This window comes from Siniperca chuatsi, linkage group LG20 (assembly GCF_020085105.1).
Source record: "Siniperca chuatsi isolate FFG_IHB_CAS linkage group LG20, ASM2008510v1, whole genome shotgun sequence".
Lineage (NCBI taxonomy): Eukaryota > Metazoa > Chordata > Actinopteri > Centrarchiformes > Sinipercidae > Siniperca > Siniperca chuatsi.
Window position 1 is genome coordinate 25593853 of NC_058061.1, and position 19072 is coordinate 25612924.

General features: G+C 41.2%; 1 protein-coding gene across 14 annotated transcripts in view; it reads left to right on the forward strand.

The window, feature by feature from the left end:
• The first annotated feature begins 16519 nt into the window (after positions 1–16519).
• exoc6 (exocyst complex component 6) overlaps positions 16520–19072 on the forward strand; it is an 85388-nt gene continuing 82835 nt past the window's right edge. For 6 of the 14 annotated variants that reach the window (XM_044178351.1, XM_044178352.1, XM_044178354.1 and 3 more), the window contains exon 1: positions 16531–16686. In XM_044178351.1, the coding sequence (XP_044034286.1) occupies positions 16547–16686 (140 nt within the window). In that variant the 5' untranslated portion in view covers positions 16531–16546. Of the gene's footprint in view, positions 16687–17345; positions 17501–19072 lie in introns of those variants that run through there. The other 8 variants (XM_044178357.1, XM_044178366.1, XM_044178359.1 and 5 more) reach the window with 5 other exon arrangements.

Below are 19072 nucleotides of genomic sequence, written 5' to 3' on the forward strand. Positions count from 1 at the left end.
GCCAACAGAGGGCACCTCTGCCATGTAGAGTGCCGAGTAGCATGGAGAGTCCTAGTCAAAAACAAGGTCGGACCCAGACTGAGGTGAGTGCAAGGCTTTGATATGCAGGCTGTGATTGGGAGCTAATGGGGAGCAGGAGTGTGATTAGCGGATGGTGGAGCCTGGTGTATCCGTGACAGTACCCCCCCCCATGTGGGCATGTGCAGCTGGGAACTTCAGATGGACAACCCAGAGGCAGGACAGGTGTGGAGTTGGGAGCCTCGGACGGATGACCCGGAGCCTGGACAGGTGTGGAGCAGGGAGTCTCGGACGGCCGACCAGGAACCTGGTCCTGGGTGTTATGGAGGATCCCGGACGGACGACCCGGTAGCAGAACCAGGTTGAAGCTGGGGACCTCGGGCGGGTGGCAATGGGACTGGACAGGTGCGGAGCTGATCTCATGCGGTCTGTGATGAAGATCAACACCATCTGGAGGCCTGGCAGAGTGCCAGTGGCACAGGAGGAAGGTCACAGGAGGCCGGCGGTGAAGACGAAGGCTGGGACCATCTGGATGTTTGCTGCGAAGACGATGGCTGGGACCATCTGGAGGCCGGCTACGAAGACGAAGGCTGGGACCTTCTGGATGCCGACTGCGGCAAAGGCGGGAACCCTCTGGAGGTCTGCGGCAAAGGCGTGTACCCTCTGGAAGCCGGAAGTGAGAACCCTCTGGAGGCTGGAGACGAGAACCCTCTGGAGGCCGAAGAAACGAGTTTCTGTCTTAAAGTGTTCAAGTGTGGCCTGGTTTAAAGAAAACAGGAACATCGTGCTGTCTAAAGATCCTTTGTAGTTTTTCAGACAGTCCAGATAGTCCAGATACGTCTGAAAAACTACAAAGGATCTTTAGACAGCACGATGTTCCTGTTTTCTTTAAACCAGGCAACACTTTAAGACAGAAACTCGTTCATCCTAAGGACAAGATGCCCACACAAAAACAGAGCAATGTAATTTAATCTATTCAATGCAGTGAGGAAAACTGCAAAGAACGGTACATAGGCGAGACCAAACAGCCCCTTCACAAAAGACTTTATCAGCACAGACGACACACTAACTCAGGATTACAGAGCGCCGTGCATGTGCATCTAAAAGCTACAAACCACACATTTGAAGACAGCGAGGTGAAGATTCTAAGTAGAGAGAAGAGTTGGTTTGAACGGGGCATCAAGGAAGCCATTTTTGTGAAAAAAGAAAACCCCTTTTTGCATAGAAATGGTGGTCTGAGATTCAACTTGCCAACGGTTTACCACAGTGTATTAGCACCTTGGTCAAGCCAATCATATGCTAATCAGGTACTTAACAGTGATGAGGGAGGTGCAGCCAAAAAAACCATAGGCCTGATTACTGATTACTGGGCCGTCATGGAAACAAAAGAAGGTCAGTTTCAGGCGAAACTAGGTAGGGTAAACAGCAGAAACTCAGGAAGACTCCTTCCTGAGGGCAGGGCTTAAGTAACACAGAGTAGCTTAAATTTCTGAGTTCTCATACCATTTTTCACAATTGAGAATGACTTCCCGATGGGAGCCGAAACGTCTTGATTCTGAAAACAGTGTCCAGATGACTACGACTGAAACCTTTTCTACGATGGAACATTCCTGGACGAATGAGGGACTACACCATCATAATAGGATATATTATTTTAAAAATTGTGAGATTGATCATAGTGTATGTTTTCTTTTGCCTCTTCATCCTCTATGTGTGTGTGTGAGCACAGTGTAAGGGATGTCAGTCTCCTCTTCCTATTCCGACAGGAGGTGTTAATTTATTCTTCTTTTTACAGCTTAATTTTGTTCCCATAGTAGATATTCGATACAGGGTGGTAATAAATGACATTTGGTCTTTTTCTCACAGAATAATGGAGTTAGCTACATGGCAGGTGTAGCACGCTACAAAAACCCGACATGTCTGAAAATGTAATTCAAGAACAGGTGCGAAAAATCCAAGCAGATGCATGATTTAGCTCAGTTCACAAAGTCTTGCTAGCAGATGGGTCAAAATTTTAAAGGCATATGCATGTTAAGATTCATGTTTTTCATCACACAGTACTAAAAAATTGGATCTGCTCCAGACCTGAGAGCAACCCCAGGAAGACACAGCATGGCTTTATCTGTACAAGTGTCATAGTCTGTCATGTCCTCACCAGCCCGTAATCACCCACACCTGCTCCTAATTACACTCCTGCCCTCATTCAGTCCCAATCACACACAGTATATAACCACATTATTTTTCCTTTTGCTGTCATTCCTATTATTACTAATGTATTAATATTAACACTACAATTACTATTCTACTATTTAAAAAATAAAAAAAATAAAAATTCTACGTGGTTTTTGCATTTTAAAAATTAAATGAAAATTCTGTAAACAGTATTGCATTTACAGACAGTTTAAAGAAAAAATACAAGCTCTTAAAAAGACACACAAACTCCATGTACAGGTGATGCGGGAATGCAAGTGGGAACAAACCAAAAAAATGAGACCAGATTCTGCAGGACTTTTTGAAAAGTTACGAGATGCCTGAAAGGCTTGACCCGCAAAAGTCGCTGTTTGGGGGTCGCACGAACGCGTACAGACTACACTACAAAGTTGCTGAGGGTGAGAAAATTTTTTAGCATGACTTCACCTTGTTGGATACAACGAGGTGAAATTCTGTGCAGTATTCTATGCAGTCTGTGCAGGCTCATAAAAGTTACCCAACTGGACATCATAAAGTAATCCTCTGCGACTTTGAGCCGATTGTAAATTTCTTTGAGCTGATAAAATGTACTGTGCTACCTCCCAGGGGATTGTATCACCCTGTGCTTTCATATTGCTGTAACAATAAGCTAATATTTCCTTTGTGTAGAACATGTGCAGAGGTTCAAAACCAGACCAGTGCCTGTAGCCACACAGATCCTGAGAGAGCCCTCTCGGGAACTTGGGTCAGCTTAGAACTGCAAAAAGCTGTTGAGAAAGGTTATGTCACCAATATCGATGAGGTTTGGCATTTTGCAGAGAAGAACAATAATCTGTTCAAAAGGTATGTAAAAACATTCCTACAGCGAAAACAGGAGGCTTCAGGTTACCCTAGTTGCAAAAGATGAAGAATCCAAAGCAAAATACATACAGGACTATTATGATTAAGAGGGCATTCAGCTAAATCCAGAAAAAACAGGCAGATGTTTCCTGGGCAATGTAATTTTTTTATGGAGTATTCTGATGATGCTACAAGTGTTCCTTGTGGGTATCTATTAATTGATTATAAAGCCAAGACACTGGATCATCTTCGGCTCAGAATTGATTTGCTTTCTGACCTGTCTGTGTTATAGTTTGAGGGTTTTTCATTTCCTGTTTTATTTTGTAGTGTGTCCCTCTCCTTGTGTGTCTTGTGGTTTTACTTCCTGTCTTTATTTGCTTTCCCTCCAGTTTTGATTGTTGGCCCTTCCTTGATTGTTTGCACCTGTGTCTCCTTGTTTCACCTCCCCTAGGGTATTTAGTCCGGGTCTCTGTCTTTGTTCAGTATGGTGTGATTCCTGTCTTGAATTTTGTTCTTGTCTTGTGAGTGGTCCTGACATTGTGTGTGCGTTGCTGTTTGGTGCACTTTTGTTGTACCTGGTTCCTGTACCCTATTCCCCGACATTCTTACCATGAGTTCAGCTTTGGATTCTTTGTCTCCCGTGGACCTTGGTTATATTCTGGATTTTGTACCTTGCCTGCTCCTTATTGGACTGATTAGCCACCTTGGACTCACTTCCCTGTTTCCACCACTGCCAGCCGGTAACCTATCTGCCTTTTGCCTGTTTTTTTTAACTTTCTGCCTACTGGTCTGTCTGCCTGTAAACCACATCACCCCCAATAAACACGGTAGCCGTCTGGTTACTTCACCTCATTCCACTTCCTGGTCATCTGCATTTGGGTCCACATACCATACCACTACACCACACACGACAGTCTGTTGTGTATGAGTCTAAGAAGAAATAAAATCATGTCAGAACGTATCAGAAGAAACTTGTCTTTTCCTTTATTTCCTTCTCAGAGAAAGGAATATTATTAAATTGGCATCCCTAGACTTTATTTTAACATTATGCGAGATAGCATACAATGTTTTAAAAGTAAAGGTACCTTTTAAACAAATCAAGGTATCAACAATTAACAATTTTAACAATTAAAAAAGGCAGGGATTAGACTAATTGCTAATAAAAAAGGTGTGTGTCAAAGGAAAAAAAATAAGTTAATTAACCAGTCTGGAGGATTTCTCTTGCCTCTCCTGATTATTGCTGTGTCCTTTATAATCGAGTCTTATTGCTTCAATACAGAATTAGAAGACTGTGGAGTTTCCTCAAAAAATGTTTCTAGTGCCTCAACAACAACTTGATCTTTTAAGAAGACAACCCGCACATGAGTCTATTCAAGAGACCACAGAAATGTATTGGATTGTGCTATTCAAGGTATTTTGGAGCAGAAAACTGAAGATATTCATGAAAAGGCTAAAAAATATTCCATCGCCATGCAGATATTTCTCACTTTGGTAAAGCAGGGAGAACGGGATCAGAATACGATAACTTTGTGTATCCCAGTCGAGGAGGATGGTCATGGTTCAGAACAGGCTAACATGGAGGCTCAAGACAGAAAAGATCTCTGTGATTGATGAAATTTTAAAAAAACAGCAAGAATAAGGCAACATATTTTGGACAAAATGTCATCCTCAAAGAACATTACTTCATGGACTAAACAAGGAGAATTTGTATTTAATGGAAATATTATGAAAGGCTTGCATGTGTATGATTTGATAAGAAATGTGACTGCTGCTCACGTGTCCGACAGTCACTGGCCTACAGGATGGAACGAATACTTACAATCATTGGCTATGTTGAATGTGCCTTTATCAGTTGTACCAAATCATCAAGTCAAGAGAAAAATCAGAGTTTAAGAGAAAGACATCTGACGCCCCTACTAGCAGAAGGAAATGGCTAACAGAAATTGAAATAAGCCCTTTGTTATCTCCTAAAACACAAGTAACTGACTGGATATATTTTTAATTGTATATCTTTGATTGTTTTTAAATAAAAGACAAAGAAACAGACATTTACTATTGTAGAGTCATTTATTTAGATCCACAAGGCAATAACAAAACTTAATGTATATGTATATGTTTACATTTTATTTAACATATTTTTCGATAATTATACGGTATACACTATGATACACACTACATATAATGTTACTTTACACACGTTTAAAAGAATCCCCTGATTGGACACATTGGACACATTGTTTTAATGCATGCAATTGAGGGACGTATTTTTTCACAAATTTACAAACCATAAAATCATTTTCATACAAATCATTACTATATTTCACAATTAGATCATCATAAGATAACCTTTTATCCATATGATAAAGAAAAAAAATACAATGTTGACCACACACGGCGGAACACACATCTTGTACCTGTTTTACAGAATGTTACGGAAGACCGAAAATGATTCTGGAAAATGTGAGTATGTAGGGGGGTTCCCAAAACTGTCAAAGAACAATCCCATATCCTGCTTATTGATGTAAATAGCGACTCAATGCTGGCCGCTCAAGTAATAAGGATCCGTATTTATCACTAGCATGACAGATCTCTTTTTAATAATTAGTTTAGGAAGTTGATCACTGGCAAATACCCCTAAAAAGATACTTTGTTTCACCAACTTATCAACAATTCTATTGTGTTCATATTACAATTATTTAAAAGTAGAAAAAGTCAATGAGAACTTGACGTCTTGACAATATCTCAATTAGAATAGTTGATAAATCCCACTTCATCTCCTTGTGCCAGATTGGGGCAGAGTCTGAAATGAATGGTCTGCAATGGTAAATACTTGTCACCAGGTAAATGCTTTCTTGAGCAGGGAAATACAAGTCTAAACAAGCCACAAAAATACCCCCTCTTAATGGTAAAACAGATACTCTGTGATGGTATTGTAACAAAGTTTGATGTACTCCATATCGTTTAGCAGGAGTTTTTCAGTTATTAACTGTGGCATGGATGTATAGAATCCGGGCATCACTGTTGGAAAGGACCGCTTGTTTGATTATTTTGTCAAACAACAAATTCAGCATCTTTTGATGAAAAGTTTGTCCAAGTTTTTGGATATTGAATTTCTGTTAATCCCACTTCTTAATCTGCTTTAAACTGAAAAGGTTTGGGTAGCTTTGTTCTGAAATTTGCTATTGTGTTGTTCGGGTAAAATAATGTAGAAGAATTGCTAGGTAACGTAACAAAAAAACCCTCCCCATCCATGCCGTCTCAGTATGTAGTCTGCTTGATAACCCTACGGTAACTGAATGACCTGTTTTTCAGAAAGTTAAATTTATCTGGCTATCCCACCCATTTGACTAGTACCATATTCCGACCTTGTCTTCTCTTTCTAGATAAGATCTTTTTTATTTTAAACGTTTTGTCTTTATCCATTTATTAGGAAACACTCCATAAACTTTCATTGTTATGCGGATGATACCCAATTATATCTATCGATCAAGCCAGATGAAACTAACCAGTTGGCTAAACTTCAAGCATGCCTTAGGACCATAAAAACCTGGATGACCTGCAATTTTCTGATGTTAAACTCAGACAAAACTGAAGTTATTGTACTTGGCCCCAAACACCTCAGAGACACATTATCTAAAGATATAGTTACTCTATCACAGAGGCAAAAACTCAGGACTGGGAGAGGTTCGGAGAGGCCATGGAGGAGGACTATCGGTCGGCCTCAAAGAAATTCTGGCAAACCGTCCGACGGCTCAGGAGGGGGAAGCAGTGCTTCACCAACACCTTGTACGGTGCGGGTGGAGAGCTGTTGACCTCGACTGGGGATGTTGTCGGACGGTGGAAGGAATACTTTGAGGATCTCCTCAATCCCGCTGTCACGTCTTCCGAAGAGGAAGCGGAGGCTGGGGACCGGAGGCGGACTCATCCATCACCCTGGCCGAAGTCACTGAGGTTGTTGGCAAGCTCCTTGGTGGCAAGGCTTCGGGGTGGATGAGATCCGTCCTGAGTATCTTAAGTCTCTGGATGTTGTGGGACTGTCTTGGCTGACACGTCTCTGCAACATCGCGTGGCGGTCTGGGACAGTGCCTCTGGACTGGCAGACCGGGGTGGTGGTCCCTCTGTATAAGAAGGGGACCGGAGGGTGTGTTCCAATCACAGAGGGATCACACTTCTCAGCCTCCCGGTAAGGTCTATTCCAGGGTACTGGAGAGGAGAATTCGTCCGATAGTCGAACCTCGCATTCAGGAGGCGCAGAGTGGTTTTTCGTCCCGGTCGTGGAACACTGGACCAGCTCTATACTCTCCATCGGGTGCTCGAGGGTTCATGGGAGTTTGCCCAACCAGTCCACATGTGCTTTGTGGATCTGGAGAAGGCATTCGACCGTGTGCCCCGGGCGCTTTGTGGGGAGTGCTCTGGGAGTATGGGGTCCGGGGCCCTTTGCTAAGGGCTGTCCGGTCCCTGTATAACCGGAGCAGGAGCTGTGTTCGCATTGCCGGCAGTAAGTCAGACCTGTTCCCGGTGCATGTTGGACTCCGCCAGGGCTGCCCTTTGTCACCGGTTCTGTTCATAATTTATATGGACAGAATTTCTAGGCGCAGTCAGGGGCCGGAGGGTGTCCGGTTTGGGAACCACAGGATCTCATCTCTGCTGTTTGCAGATGATGTCGTTCTGATGGCTTCTTCAAACCAGGACCTGCAGCATGCACTGGGACGGTTTGCAGCCGAGTGTGAAGCAGCTGGGATGAGTATCAGCTCTTCCAAATCTGAGGCCATGGTTCTTGACCGGAAAAAGGTGGTTTGCTCTCTTCGCGTGGGTGGGGAGTCCTTGCCCCAAGTGGAGGAGTTTAAGTATCTCGGGGTCTTGTTCACGAGTGAGGGACGGATGGAGCGTGAGATTGACAGGCGGATCGGTGCAGCGTCTGCAGTGATGCGGCTGCTGTATCGGACCGTTGTGGTAAAGAAGGAGCTGAGTCGAAAGACAAAGCTCTCGATTTACGGTCAATCTACGCTCCTGCCCTCACCTATGGTCATGAGCTTTGGGTAGTGACCGAAAGGACAAGATCGCGGATACAAGCGGCCGAAATGGGCTTCCTCCGCCCGAGTGGCTGGGCGCCCCTTAGAGATAGGGTGAGGAGCTCAGTCACACGGGGAGCTCGAGTAGAGCCGCTGCTCCTCCACGTCGAGAGAGAGCCAGCTGAGGTGGCTAGGGCATCTGATCCGGATGCCTCCTGGACGCCTCCCTCGGGAGGTGTTCTGGGCATGTCCCACCGGGAGGCGGCCCCGGGGAAGACCCAGGACACGCTGGAGGGACTATGTCTCTCGGCTGGCCTGGGAACGCCTCGGGATCCCCCCGGAGGAGCTGGAGGAAGTGTCTGGGGCGAAGGAAGTCTGGGAGTCCCTGCTTAGACTGCTGCCCCCGCGACCCGGCCCCGGATAAGCGGAAGAAGATGGATGGATGGATGGATGGATAGTTACTCTAGATGGCATTGCCCTGGCCTCCAGCAGCACCGTATGGAACCTCAGAGTTATCTTTGATCAGGATTTACACTTTAACTCCCACATGAAACAAACTTCAAGGACTGCCTTTTTCACCTACGTAACATTGCAAAAATCAGGCCCATCCTGTCTCAAAATGATGCAGAAAAACTAGTCCATACATTTGTTACTTCTAGGTTGGACTATTGCAATTCCTTATTAACAGGCTGCCCGAATAAGTCCCCTAAGACCCTCTAGTTGATCCAGAATGCAGCGGCACGTGTACTGACAAGAACTAGCAAAAGAGATCATATTTCTCCAATATTAGCTTCGCTGCACTGGCTCCCTGTAAAATCCAGAATAGAATTGAAAATCCTTCTCCTCACCTACAAGGCTCTAAATGGTCAGGCACCATCGTATCTTAAAGAGCTCATAGTACCTTGTTACCCAACTAGAACACTACACTCCCAGAATGCAGGGTTACTTGTGGTTCCTAGAGTCAAAAGTAGAATGGGAGCCAGAGCCTTCAGCTATCAAGCTTCTCTCCTGTGGAATCAGATCCCAGTTTGGGTTCGGGAGGCAGACACCATCTCCACATTTAAGAGTAGGCTCAAGTCTTTCCTTTTTTAAAGCTTGTAGTTAGGCTATAACTATAGGCTTGGGTGAGTCCTGAACCATCCCTTAGTTATGCTGCTATAGGCCTAGACTGCCGGGAGATTTCCCATGTTAGACCTCTCTCCTCTCCCTCTCCATCTGTATGCATTTTTATCCCATTACTGCATGTTACTAACTCAACATCTTCTCTCTCCCATAGTTTTGTGCTTTCTCGTTTCTCTCCTTCTGTCGCTTTCAGCAGGTATTTCTGCCTCCAGAGCTGGAGAGACTGGATCTGTGGTTGTGGGCCACCTGATGCCCCTGTGTTCCTGCTCGACAACTGCTACTACAAATGTTGTTATTGGCTCTGTTATTATTATTTTTATTATTATTCCTATGACTGTCATTCCTATTATTACTACTTTATTAATATTACCACTACCATTACATTATTACTATTTTAAAAATTCTAGGTGATATTTGCATTGTGCTTCTCTCTCCCCTTCCCTCTCCCCCATCCCCTTCTCTCTCTCTCTCTGGGTCTCTGTAAATAATATTATAAAGAGTGCGGTCTAGACCTGCTCTATAGGAAAAGTGCAATGAGATAACTTCTGTTATGAATTGGGGCTATATAAATAAAATTCAATTAAATTCAGTTCAATTTTATTTATATAGCGCCAACTGAACTGAATTGAATCCACAATAACTAGCAATTCTGGTTCATAGAACGGCCCATGTAATACCTCATCATCATAATCTTTTAACCTATAAACAGGGGGACTCCGCTGTACACATTCTGTTACAGTAAAATATTCATCAGTATAAAAGTCTCTCAGATGGTTTCATTTTAATACTACGGTGTTAACTCTGATTGTATGAGCTAACTAAGTCTTGCAAAATGTTATGTCTACATAACATTTAGAATTAATGGCTGTTAAATAACACCACGTTCTAGATTAGAATCCTATTGAACCGTTTGACAACAGAGGCCTTAGTTTCATTTGATGTGGTGAAGTAATTAATTTTATAATTTTTGATTGATGTTTCAAACTCGTTGTTTAAGAATTCCTGTCCTTTGTCTGTTTGTATTTTATAGAGTATTCTACCTCCATCTAAAACATCTTTAAAGGCTGCTGAGACACTTCTACCGCATTTATTTTTCAAACACCGAATCCATGCGTATTTTGAAAACATGTCTATGCATGTTAATAAATAACGTACCCCATCATTTTCTTAAGAATAAACTGACATGTCCATTAGATCTAGCTGCAATCTATTATATTCACTAACACTTTATTTCTCTTAAAATGTAAGGGAGCCGTTCTGTGAAGCATCTTGTTTTAAGAGCCAGTTTTCTATATCAGTCTGCACAGCGAATACCTGTACTGTCAAATAGAGCCTTTTTAAGTTTTTGTTGTTCTTTGTATATCTTTTTCATAACCTCATCCATGGCTATTGTCATAAAAATGAACAGTCGCCATCTGCGTTTAGGTATTTTATTTCAAAGGCAATCTTGTCATACCAGACAATGATGTTTACAGGTATACACTTTTCAAAAAAATCAAAAAAAGGCATTGGTATTTTTACTGAGCAAAGATTCTACTAAACATTGCATTACATTATCAACATCCACATGCTGCTTTCTGTTTAACATCAACACACATAGATCAATACTAAAAGTGAACAACAAACACATGACCCATGTGGAATTCATTATCGTTCAAAGGAAAACAATTAACAACATTGACTAGAGTAGATTTCACATCTGCATTTATATCTGCAATCACTTGTACCGTAACATGCCCATCCTCTGTCACTTATTTAACACATTCAATCTGCTTTTCAAATCTATGACAACATATTAATCTATCAGTCACATACTGCATTATTAACAGCATCACAAAGCAAAGTTCTCATCTTATACACGACATATTGCTTTTTGACATAGTTTTGCAGACTATTTTTCTGTAGTGTTCTGTACTCTATATGTTCAGAGAATCCTTAATTACAGTATTCACCCTATTATCCACTGTAGTTATCTGTTTTAGTGTTACAATGAGAAACGGGTTCATCAACCATTTCATCAAAGCATCTGCAGCAATCCAATACAATCCCAAGACAATCCAGTATATATGCTTGTGCATCTGCATGATTTCCATAAAAAAATCTCTTGGTTAATTTCTTCCAGATGTCCTGTGATATAATGCAAGGGAAGTATGTCAGTGCATGAGTGAGATTGTCTGTACAGCTCATCCGTATAAATACAATATGCACTTTTTTTAGCTCTTTGCTGAAGAATTTTGTTTAAATAATAGGCTGTTGTTACCTCTATAATATCGCAGTTGGATTAGATGGGGTATCATGATCAAAGTAGTCCAGAGTGTCCAAACAATAGGCATTAAACTGTGTCTCTTTGTAGGTATCGTCTCCTCGTCTTTCTTCCTGAACTTATTACCAATGTCATCCACCCTGAACTTATTGCTGCCATCATCCTGGGATATTGAAAAATAATTAGGCATGTCATAAATTGTGGCACATCACACCAGGCATTAGGCCTCACACCTGTACAAAACATATGCTAAATTTAGAACAATCGAAATATTCAACATTTACATTTTTCTTTTTTGCGTATCCTTCTGCACAAATGTTTAATATGGCCCTATAAATGGGAGAGGTTTGAAATATTTGAGTTCATCAGGCCATGCTGGTCTGGGCAAAGGTACGCATGTGCCGGAACAAGTTTACATTCTAAGTGTAGAATGTAAACTCACCACAGGTTCCTTAAACCCTCAAATTCCCAGAAAAAAGACGTAAGAACATAACCTCAGTGTCCGCATTGTAATCTATGGCCCAGAGAGGAAGATTTAGGAGATTACACAAATCTCCCTCTACCTGGTGTTGGGACTCCAGAGATGAATTCATTCATTTGGGTGATTGTTAACTGAACTTTTAGGAGACTGCATTCTCTTTTTGTCCCACAATCCTGAGAGCCATTGAATGCAGCATTGGCCATTGTGACCTGTGACCCGGATGTCACCAGGTCAATAAAAAGGTCAGCGATCATTTGTTCTGTCTCTCTTTCTCCTGGAATCCTTCACTGCGGTGGACAGCTGTTGCTGTTCCCCTCTCAGTGCCCTGCTCACCAGCAGACACCCACATGAACTCTCTCCTCTTGGCTTTGCCGTGTAATCTGCGGAGCAGAAACACGCAGAAAAACTAAAGTCTTTGATCTTACTGCAGTGACACAAGAGCCTGCAAATTCTCTGCCACAAAGTTAAAGTTTAGCGCAAATGGCTGCCACACACAAAGCCTGCCAGCTAACTTCACATGCTAACAGGAGCACAAAGCAAGTTAACGCAGAGCTGTTAACTCTGTAAGGACAACCACAGGCGGAGCGACCGGCTTCCTCCAATCTCTACAAGCGGACACTGCACAGCAAAAGATACTTCCACAGCGGAGCCCAACTTCTTATCAGCTTGGCTCATCTACAACAGACTGACCACCAGCTAACAGCAGAACCAAAGCCACCTCTTTCCCTCCCGATGGACAATAACATAATAACTGGGCATAGCATAGAGTAACAGTGTATATAGCTAAGCAAAGGACTGTTTAACTTTGTTTAAAACTGTTTAACTCAGAGACATACGGAGGCAGAACAAAGAAATAAAAACAAAGAAACACAAACACATTCCTTTTGGCGTGCACCCAGACCCACACACACACACACACACACCCTTTGTTCTGTAGTCTAGTGTATTTAGAGTTAGTCTTCATATTGTGTGTTTTTGCTTTGTTTATCTTTTTAAATAAATGTTTGTGTAAAATTATGCTGGCTTCTTTAATGTTGCACAAGAGTGAGTAATTTGCAAACCTCTGCTATGTTGAACTACAAATCCTTCAACCTACTAGCTATTGGTGGTAATTCTGGTTATAGTTATTACTTTAATTATTAATCTGAGTTCTAAATTGATAGTTTTGTGTATTTTATGAGACTCAATCAATTAATTGGCTATGATTTCTCTTCTTTAAGAAGAGTGGTGCCCCCGTGGACTTTATTCATTAAAAGTTATTTATGATTTATGATTATCTTTGATAATTCTGATAGCCATAATTAACTGATCGCATCTACACAAGTGGGTGCCCCCCTTTAACCGTTGTAAATCCCAATACTGTAATTACATCTACATAGGTCAATTCAACACCTGATGATTTATGTCCACTGCCAATGAAGGAAGTAGTGTGTCGTTTATGTTGTGAGGAGGAAAGTAAGGATGTGGAGGTCGTGGGTGGTGGATGTATGTGTAGAGCATCTGACTTTCATGCAGGAGACTGAAATTTGAGTCTCGTCACAGACATGGAAGTATTAACTCTAACCAAAATCTTTCCCTAACCTTAACCAAGTGTTTTAGTTGCTTAACCCTAAACATACCTCAAACATAGTTTATGTGCCATAACCAGTCTTTTCCTAACCTTTACCATACTGTAATTGCATGCACAGATATTGTAGAAAGGCAGAATTTAAAAAAAATCTGGCTTTAGACTTGGAAAGAGAAAGCAGTCAGAGAGAGAGCTTTATATGCATTTTCCATTCATCTGTCATCTTACATCTTTACATACATTCATGCCTCTCTTTCCCTCATTGTGTAGCATCATGCCATCTGTGTGTCTTCCTGCAACTCTGACACATTTCCTATACTGCTAATGTGTGTGTGTTTGACCCACTTCTTGTTTTTGGTGGAGTAATAAGGAAACTCATAGTCAGAGCTTTTGTAAAGAGCTTATTGTCAACTACTACATCCACACTCCTAATGGGCCAATCCATTTCGAGAAGTATAGCAGGAAATAGAAAGGGGTTGTTAAACTGGTCAAGGCCTGCTTCCTTACTCAAAATGCAGTTTCAAAAAATGTGGAACCATTTATTTTTATCCCCACCCTTCAAGTGGCTCACTTACACACTGACATAATTTGACAGGTGTGTCAAATATTATTTATTAGACTTTACAACAACTAAATATTAGGAGAATATGAGGAAACCCAGGTCCCTGGCTGATTATAAAAACACACACACATACACAAACATATACAATATAATAAACTTTACAGTATTTGTATAGAACCTTATATATATGGAAAGTAACTAATAACATGCACTCTAGTACTGTACTTAACTTACTTATACTTCCACTCTGCTATTTTTCAGAGGGAAATATTGTAGCTTTTGCGACACAGTGCATGGTGGCACACTGGGTTTGATTCCAGAAATGGCTGGATGGGGAAAAATGGATACCTTTCTCTTTTGCTTTTGCTCCTGAGGTTGCTCCTTTTTTTCCTGTTAAAGGGTTTTTGGGGAGTATTTCCTTAACCAAACTGTAAAGCCCTCTGAGGCAAATTTGTAGGCACCTATGTGTGAAGGGTTGTCTGTCTGTATGTGTCAGCCCTGTGATAGACTGGTGACCTCTCCATGCGTAGCCCACCTCTTGGCCAGTGTGAGCTGGGATAGGCTCCAGCCCCTTGTGGCTTGGCAAACGGTAAGTGGGAAAAGATAAGATGGATGATAGAGATAGATATGGATGGATGGGCTCCACTACATACAGCAATAGTTGGCAGTTACTTTGCAGAGTTAGATTTTACATACAAAACATATGTTTAGCCTTTACAATACCTTGCAATGTTATAGCTTAAACTACCTATATATAAAGTAGTTCAAATAAGCTCCACATTGACCAACCAAGAACACTAGAGTAGAAATACACTGGAATAGCATGTAGGCGGTCTGAAGAATCTCATGTGGAGTCCTTCGTTCAACAAGGTCAGACAACTGACTGAGGTGAGTGCTGAGCCTATTATCCTGGCTGTGATTTGGTGTTGATGGGGAACAGGAGTGTGATAGGGAGCAGGTGTGTATGATTGACTGATGGTGAAGCCTGTATCCGTGACAAAAGGTGCTCCACTAATTTTATACATGAAGGTCGGTTTATTAATCATGGGGAGTACTACTCAGCCTGTGAAAACAGTTGTATAATAGAGGAGTCACATACAATAAAAATAATACAGAAAATTCTAATTAACGCAAGACGGTGTAGTCCCTTATTCATCCAGGAGTGTTCTATCGTAGAAAAGGTTTCAGTCGTAGTCATCTGGACACTGTTTTCAGAATCAAGACGTTTCGGCTCCCATCCGGAAGTCATTCTCAATTGTGAAAAAATGGGACGGGAACTAGAAATTTAAGCTACTCTGTGTTACATAAGCCCTGCCCTCAGGAGGGAATCTGCCTGAGTATCTGTTAATAGCTAGTTTCACCTGAAACTGACCTAATTGTTTCCAAGATGGGTCAGTTTGACTTCCGGATGGGAGCCGAAACGTCTTGATTCTGAAAACAGTGTCCAGATGACTTCGACTGAAACCTTTTCTAATTAATGCAACTTAACACAGCCTTCCTTAACTGTGACACTTCAATTCATTAAAAGACATTAACAGAATGAAAATATGTTTATAATGATTTATTTAAATTGAAAACTCAAGTTATATATAAACATATGGTACATATTCTCTCACAGTCTTCTAGTTTACATATTTCTGTGAAAGTTTTAATGCAGGACGCTTTAATATTTTTACATGGTGATATTGTTACTTTTACTTAGTTAAAGATTGAAGATCTGAATATTTCTTTCCACGACCAAGACACAAGTGTTACATATTATATATTCTATTTATGTGCTTCAGCTAAAACTCTGGCATCTGCATTTAGTTGTAGCTGATTTCTTTGGTCCCCCAGTTAAAAGTCAAGACAAGAGCAAACCACAGCATAAGGCAGTGCAAGATATGATCTGACCACCTTTGCTGTGTGTTTCAGGTGAGAGAAGGCAGAGTCAGTGACACTGCAATCTGCTTTTTTAAGTTTAATTCGCTCTCTGTTCGCCCAAACGTTGTACCTTAAACAGGTTCTGTATTACCAGAGGTCTATATAAATATTATTTGAATCACATCTTTTTAATAATTAGAATTTCAATACATAACACCGCCTTATTCTCTTGATTGTCATTAATTCCTTCATTTATTCATTAATTGCCTGGAACCAAAAATCAACATTTAATCTCTAGTTTGACTGCTGACTGTGTTTTGAATCTGCAGTGGTGAATAAAGCCAACAGGCCAGGCTTCTTCAGGGTTTACAGTACATGAGATGAATGTATACACAGGGATCAGCTGAAGTTAGTTTTGTTGGCTTCAAAGTCTGATAAATCACAAGATCTCATTTTCCTGTTGCTCCCTCATTTTCTGCTGACCATAGCAGGTGTCCTGGAATTCCCCACTCACACACACACACACACACACACACACACACACACACACACACACACACAGTTCTTGGTTTCCTTCTCTTTCACATATGCAGAGATTTAGTCCTCATACTTCTGTCTGAAGAGAGAAATGGCAAGTGACAGGGGCAATGCTGCTTTACCTGACCCTCCCACTCAAAGTGAAGAAGAAAACAAAGAAGAAGAGAAGACTTTTTGGAATATCTTTGCAGAGTTAGAATCTGTGGACCTGCCTCTGGGAACCACTTTACGGTAAACTCATGCAATTGAACTCATTAATCTGACTTGACAAAGTGAGTGGTTTAAAATGCTGATTGATTGTAATATGCAAATTCCAACAACCAAGGAAACATACATGTATTTTATATTTAAAATGCCAAAGGTGTAATTGCAGGGTAATTAGTCTTTAAATCTATATTTTGATTTACAGGTAACAATATGTGTATATATAATATTCTCTTAAAAAGACACTAGAACTGTACATCAATCAAAGATAAAGCAGTAAAGCTACTTTTTAGTAAAGATGCAAATACAACATTGTCTGTCATTAAGTATCAGATCGCTATCAATAAAACTAAATATGATTTTAGTAGGGTTAGTGCATTAATAATGAAGCAATTTATAGAGCCTTTCTAATTATTTTGTTATCATGGAATACATGATAACCAGTTTTATTATAATATGTTACTTGCTAGGTTGATATAAATTCTTTAATTTAACAATGGAGACAACAGCCAACAACCAAAATGGTTTTCCATGTTGGCCAGTGTTTTTGGGTAAAGGTTTGTGGATGTGCAATTCTCTTGCTGTGACCAACATTACTGTAATGCAACATACAGGATATGTGGAAACAAAGCTGCTGACATTTAATTCATTACAGCTGTAGTGCGTCCCCTACAGGCTAGACCTCATACTGACCTGTACTCCGCTGTAGCTGCAGTGATAACCATAATACACACATAACAATCATGGCGGAGAATGAAACCCTGGAGTGTATAACGGAGCACGAGCGGATTTTACAGGAAATTGAAAGCACCGACACGGCTTGTGTTGGTCCCACTCTTCGGTAAGAATATATAGCTTCTGAGAAAGCCCTTACCAATCACAATGTCTATGTGTTTGGTTGCATCTCCTACGTTGTCAGATCTTTTGTACATGAGCTAACGTTAGCTTAGCTACCCTAACCACCGGCAGGCTAACATTAGCAATTTTAGCTAACAGGCTATATGATGTTGAATGAAGCATGAGCCTAGCTGGCTGTTAGCTATCAGGCCAACATTGGCCACTGTTTCTGTCAATTGAATGCAGCTATAGCAAAACCGCGTTTGTGTGGGATGTTTCAGGTTCTGTGTATTGATGGACGGCTGGTGACCTGTCAAAATGTAAACATCATTTGTGGGTGTGGCTGTAGGACTGCACATCTTATTATCATTATGCAGCTGATGTTAGCTAACAGTACTAACAATTTCGGCAAGTTGCATATTTGAAAATTAACGCTAATGACATTCCGTTATACCATGGTTTGATGCGTCATCTTCACCCCCTGGTCTTGTGTTGTGGTTGCCAAAGAGCTTGATAGCGGTGAAATGGGATGTTGAATTGCTCAAGCTAACGTTCTCTAGCACTCTGCAAGTAGCTACCAATAAGCTTCCAAGGCCGTAATGAATGACATTATTTTGACAAGCTAGTAATAATAATATAATAAACTTTATTTATAGAGCACTTATCAAAACAAAGTTTTCTCTCTGAAGCAGAGAGAGAAATAAAATACCATAGTGAATGATAAAATACATAAAAACAATAAAATAAACAGACAGCTCAGGTAAGATCAGGATATGCTTTCCGATAAAAATGCGTCTTGAGAAGAGACTTAAAAGAAGACACTGACTCAGACAACCTAATTTCTTTGGGCAAGTTGTTCCAGAGCCTCGGGGCCTTGGTGGCAAAAGCTCTGCCCCCCTTAGTTTTCATCCTGGACTCAGGAACAGACAGAAGACCCCTGCCTGAAGATCTAAAACTACGTAAAGGTTCATAAAGGATTAAAAGGTCTAAAATATAATCTGGAGCCAGGCCATGTAGAGCCTTTTAAAGTAATCAATAAGACCTTAAAATCAATCCTAAAACAAACAGGGAGCCAATATAAAGAGGCTGAAGCAGATGTGATGTGATCGTACCTCTTTGTCCTGGTTAAAAGTCTAGTCCATCAGTGTGTATCACTAACTCCAGCCTCAGCTGAATGCCTCCACCTCTCACACACATCTGTCCCGCAGACATGCCTGTTGGCTTTCAGCTAGGGTTGTCACCTTCAGTGTGGACAAATAAGGGACACCTTGCCAGCTGCCCCATGCCCATGGGGTCTGGGGGTCCTCCCTCATGAGATTTTGTGTGTCAGACACTTCATTTCCTGCATTCTGGTGAATTTTTATGCATTAATTTCAAAGTCATCTGCTACTCTAAACATGAATGTAAAGGAAATAGTGTCAATAAGAGTATTTGTAGGCATTATAAAATAAATCTCATTTTAACCTTCAGTCCAAAACCTCTCATAAAGGATGGGGTAGCCTTGCCTTTGGCAGATTAATGTCCACCAAATGTGTTATTGGTTAAGCCATTTCCGTAGGTTTGTGGTATCAACTAA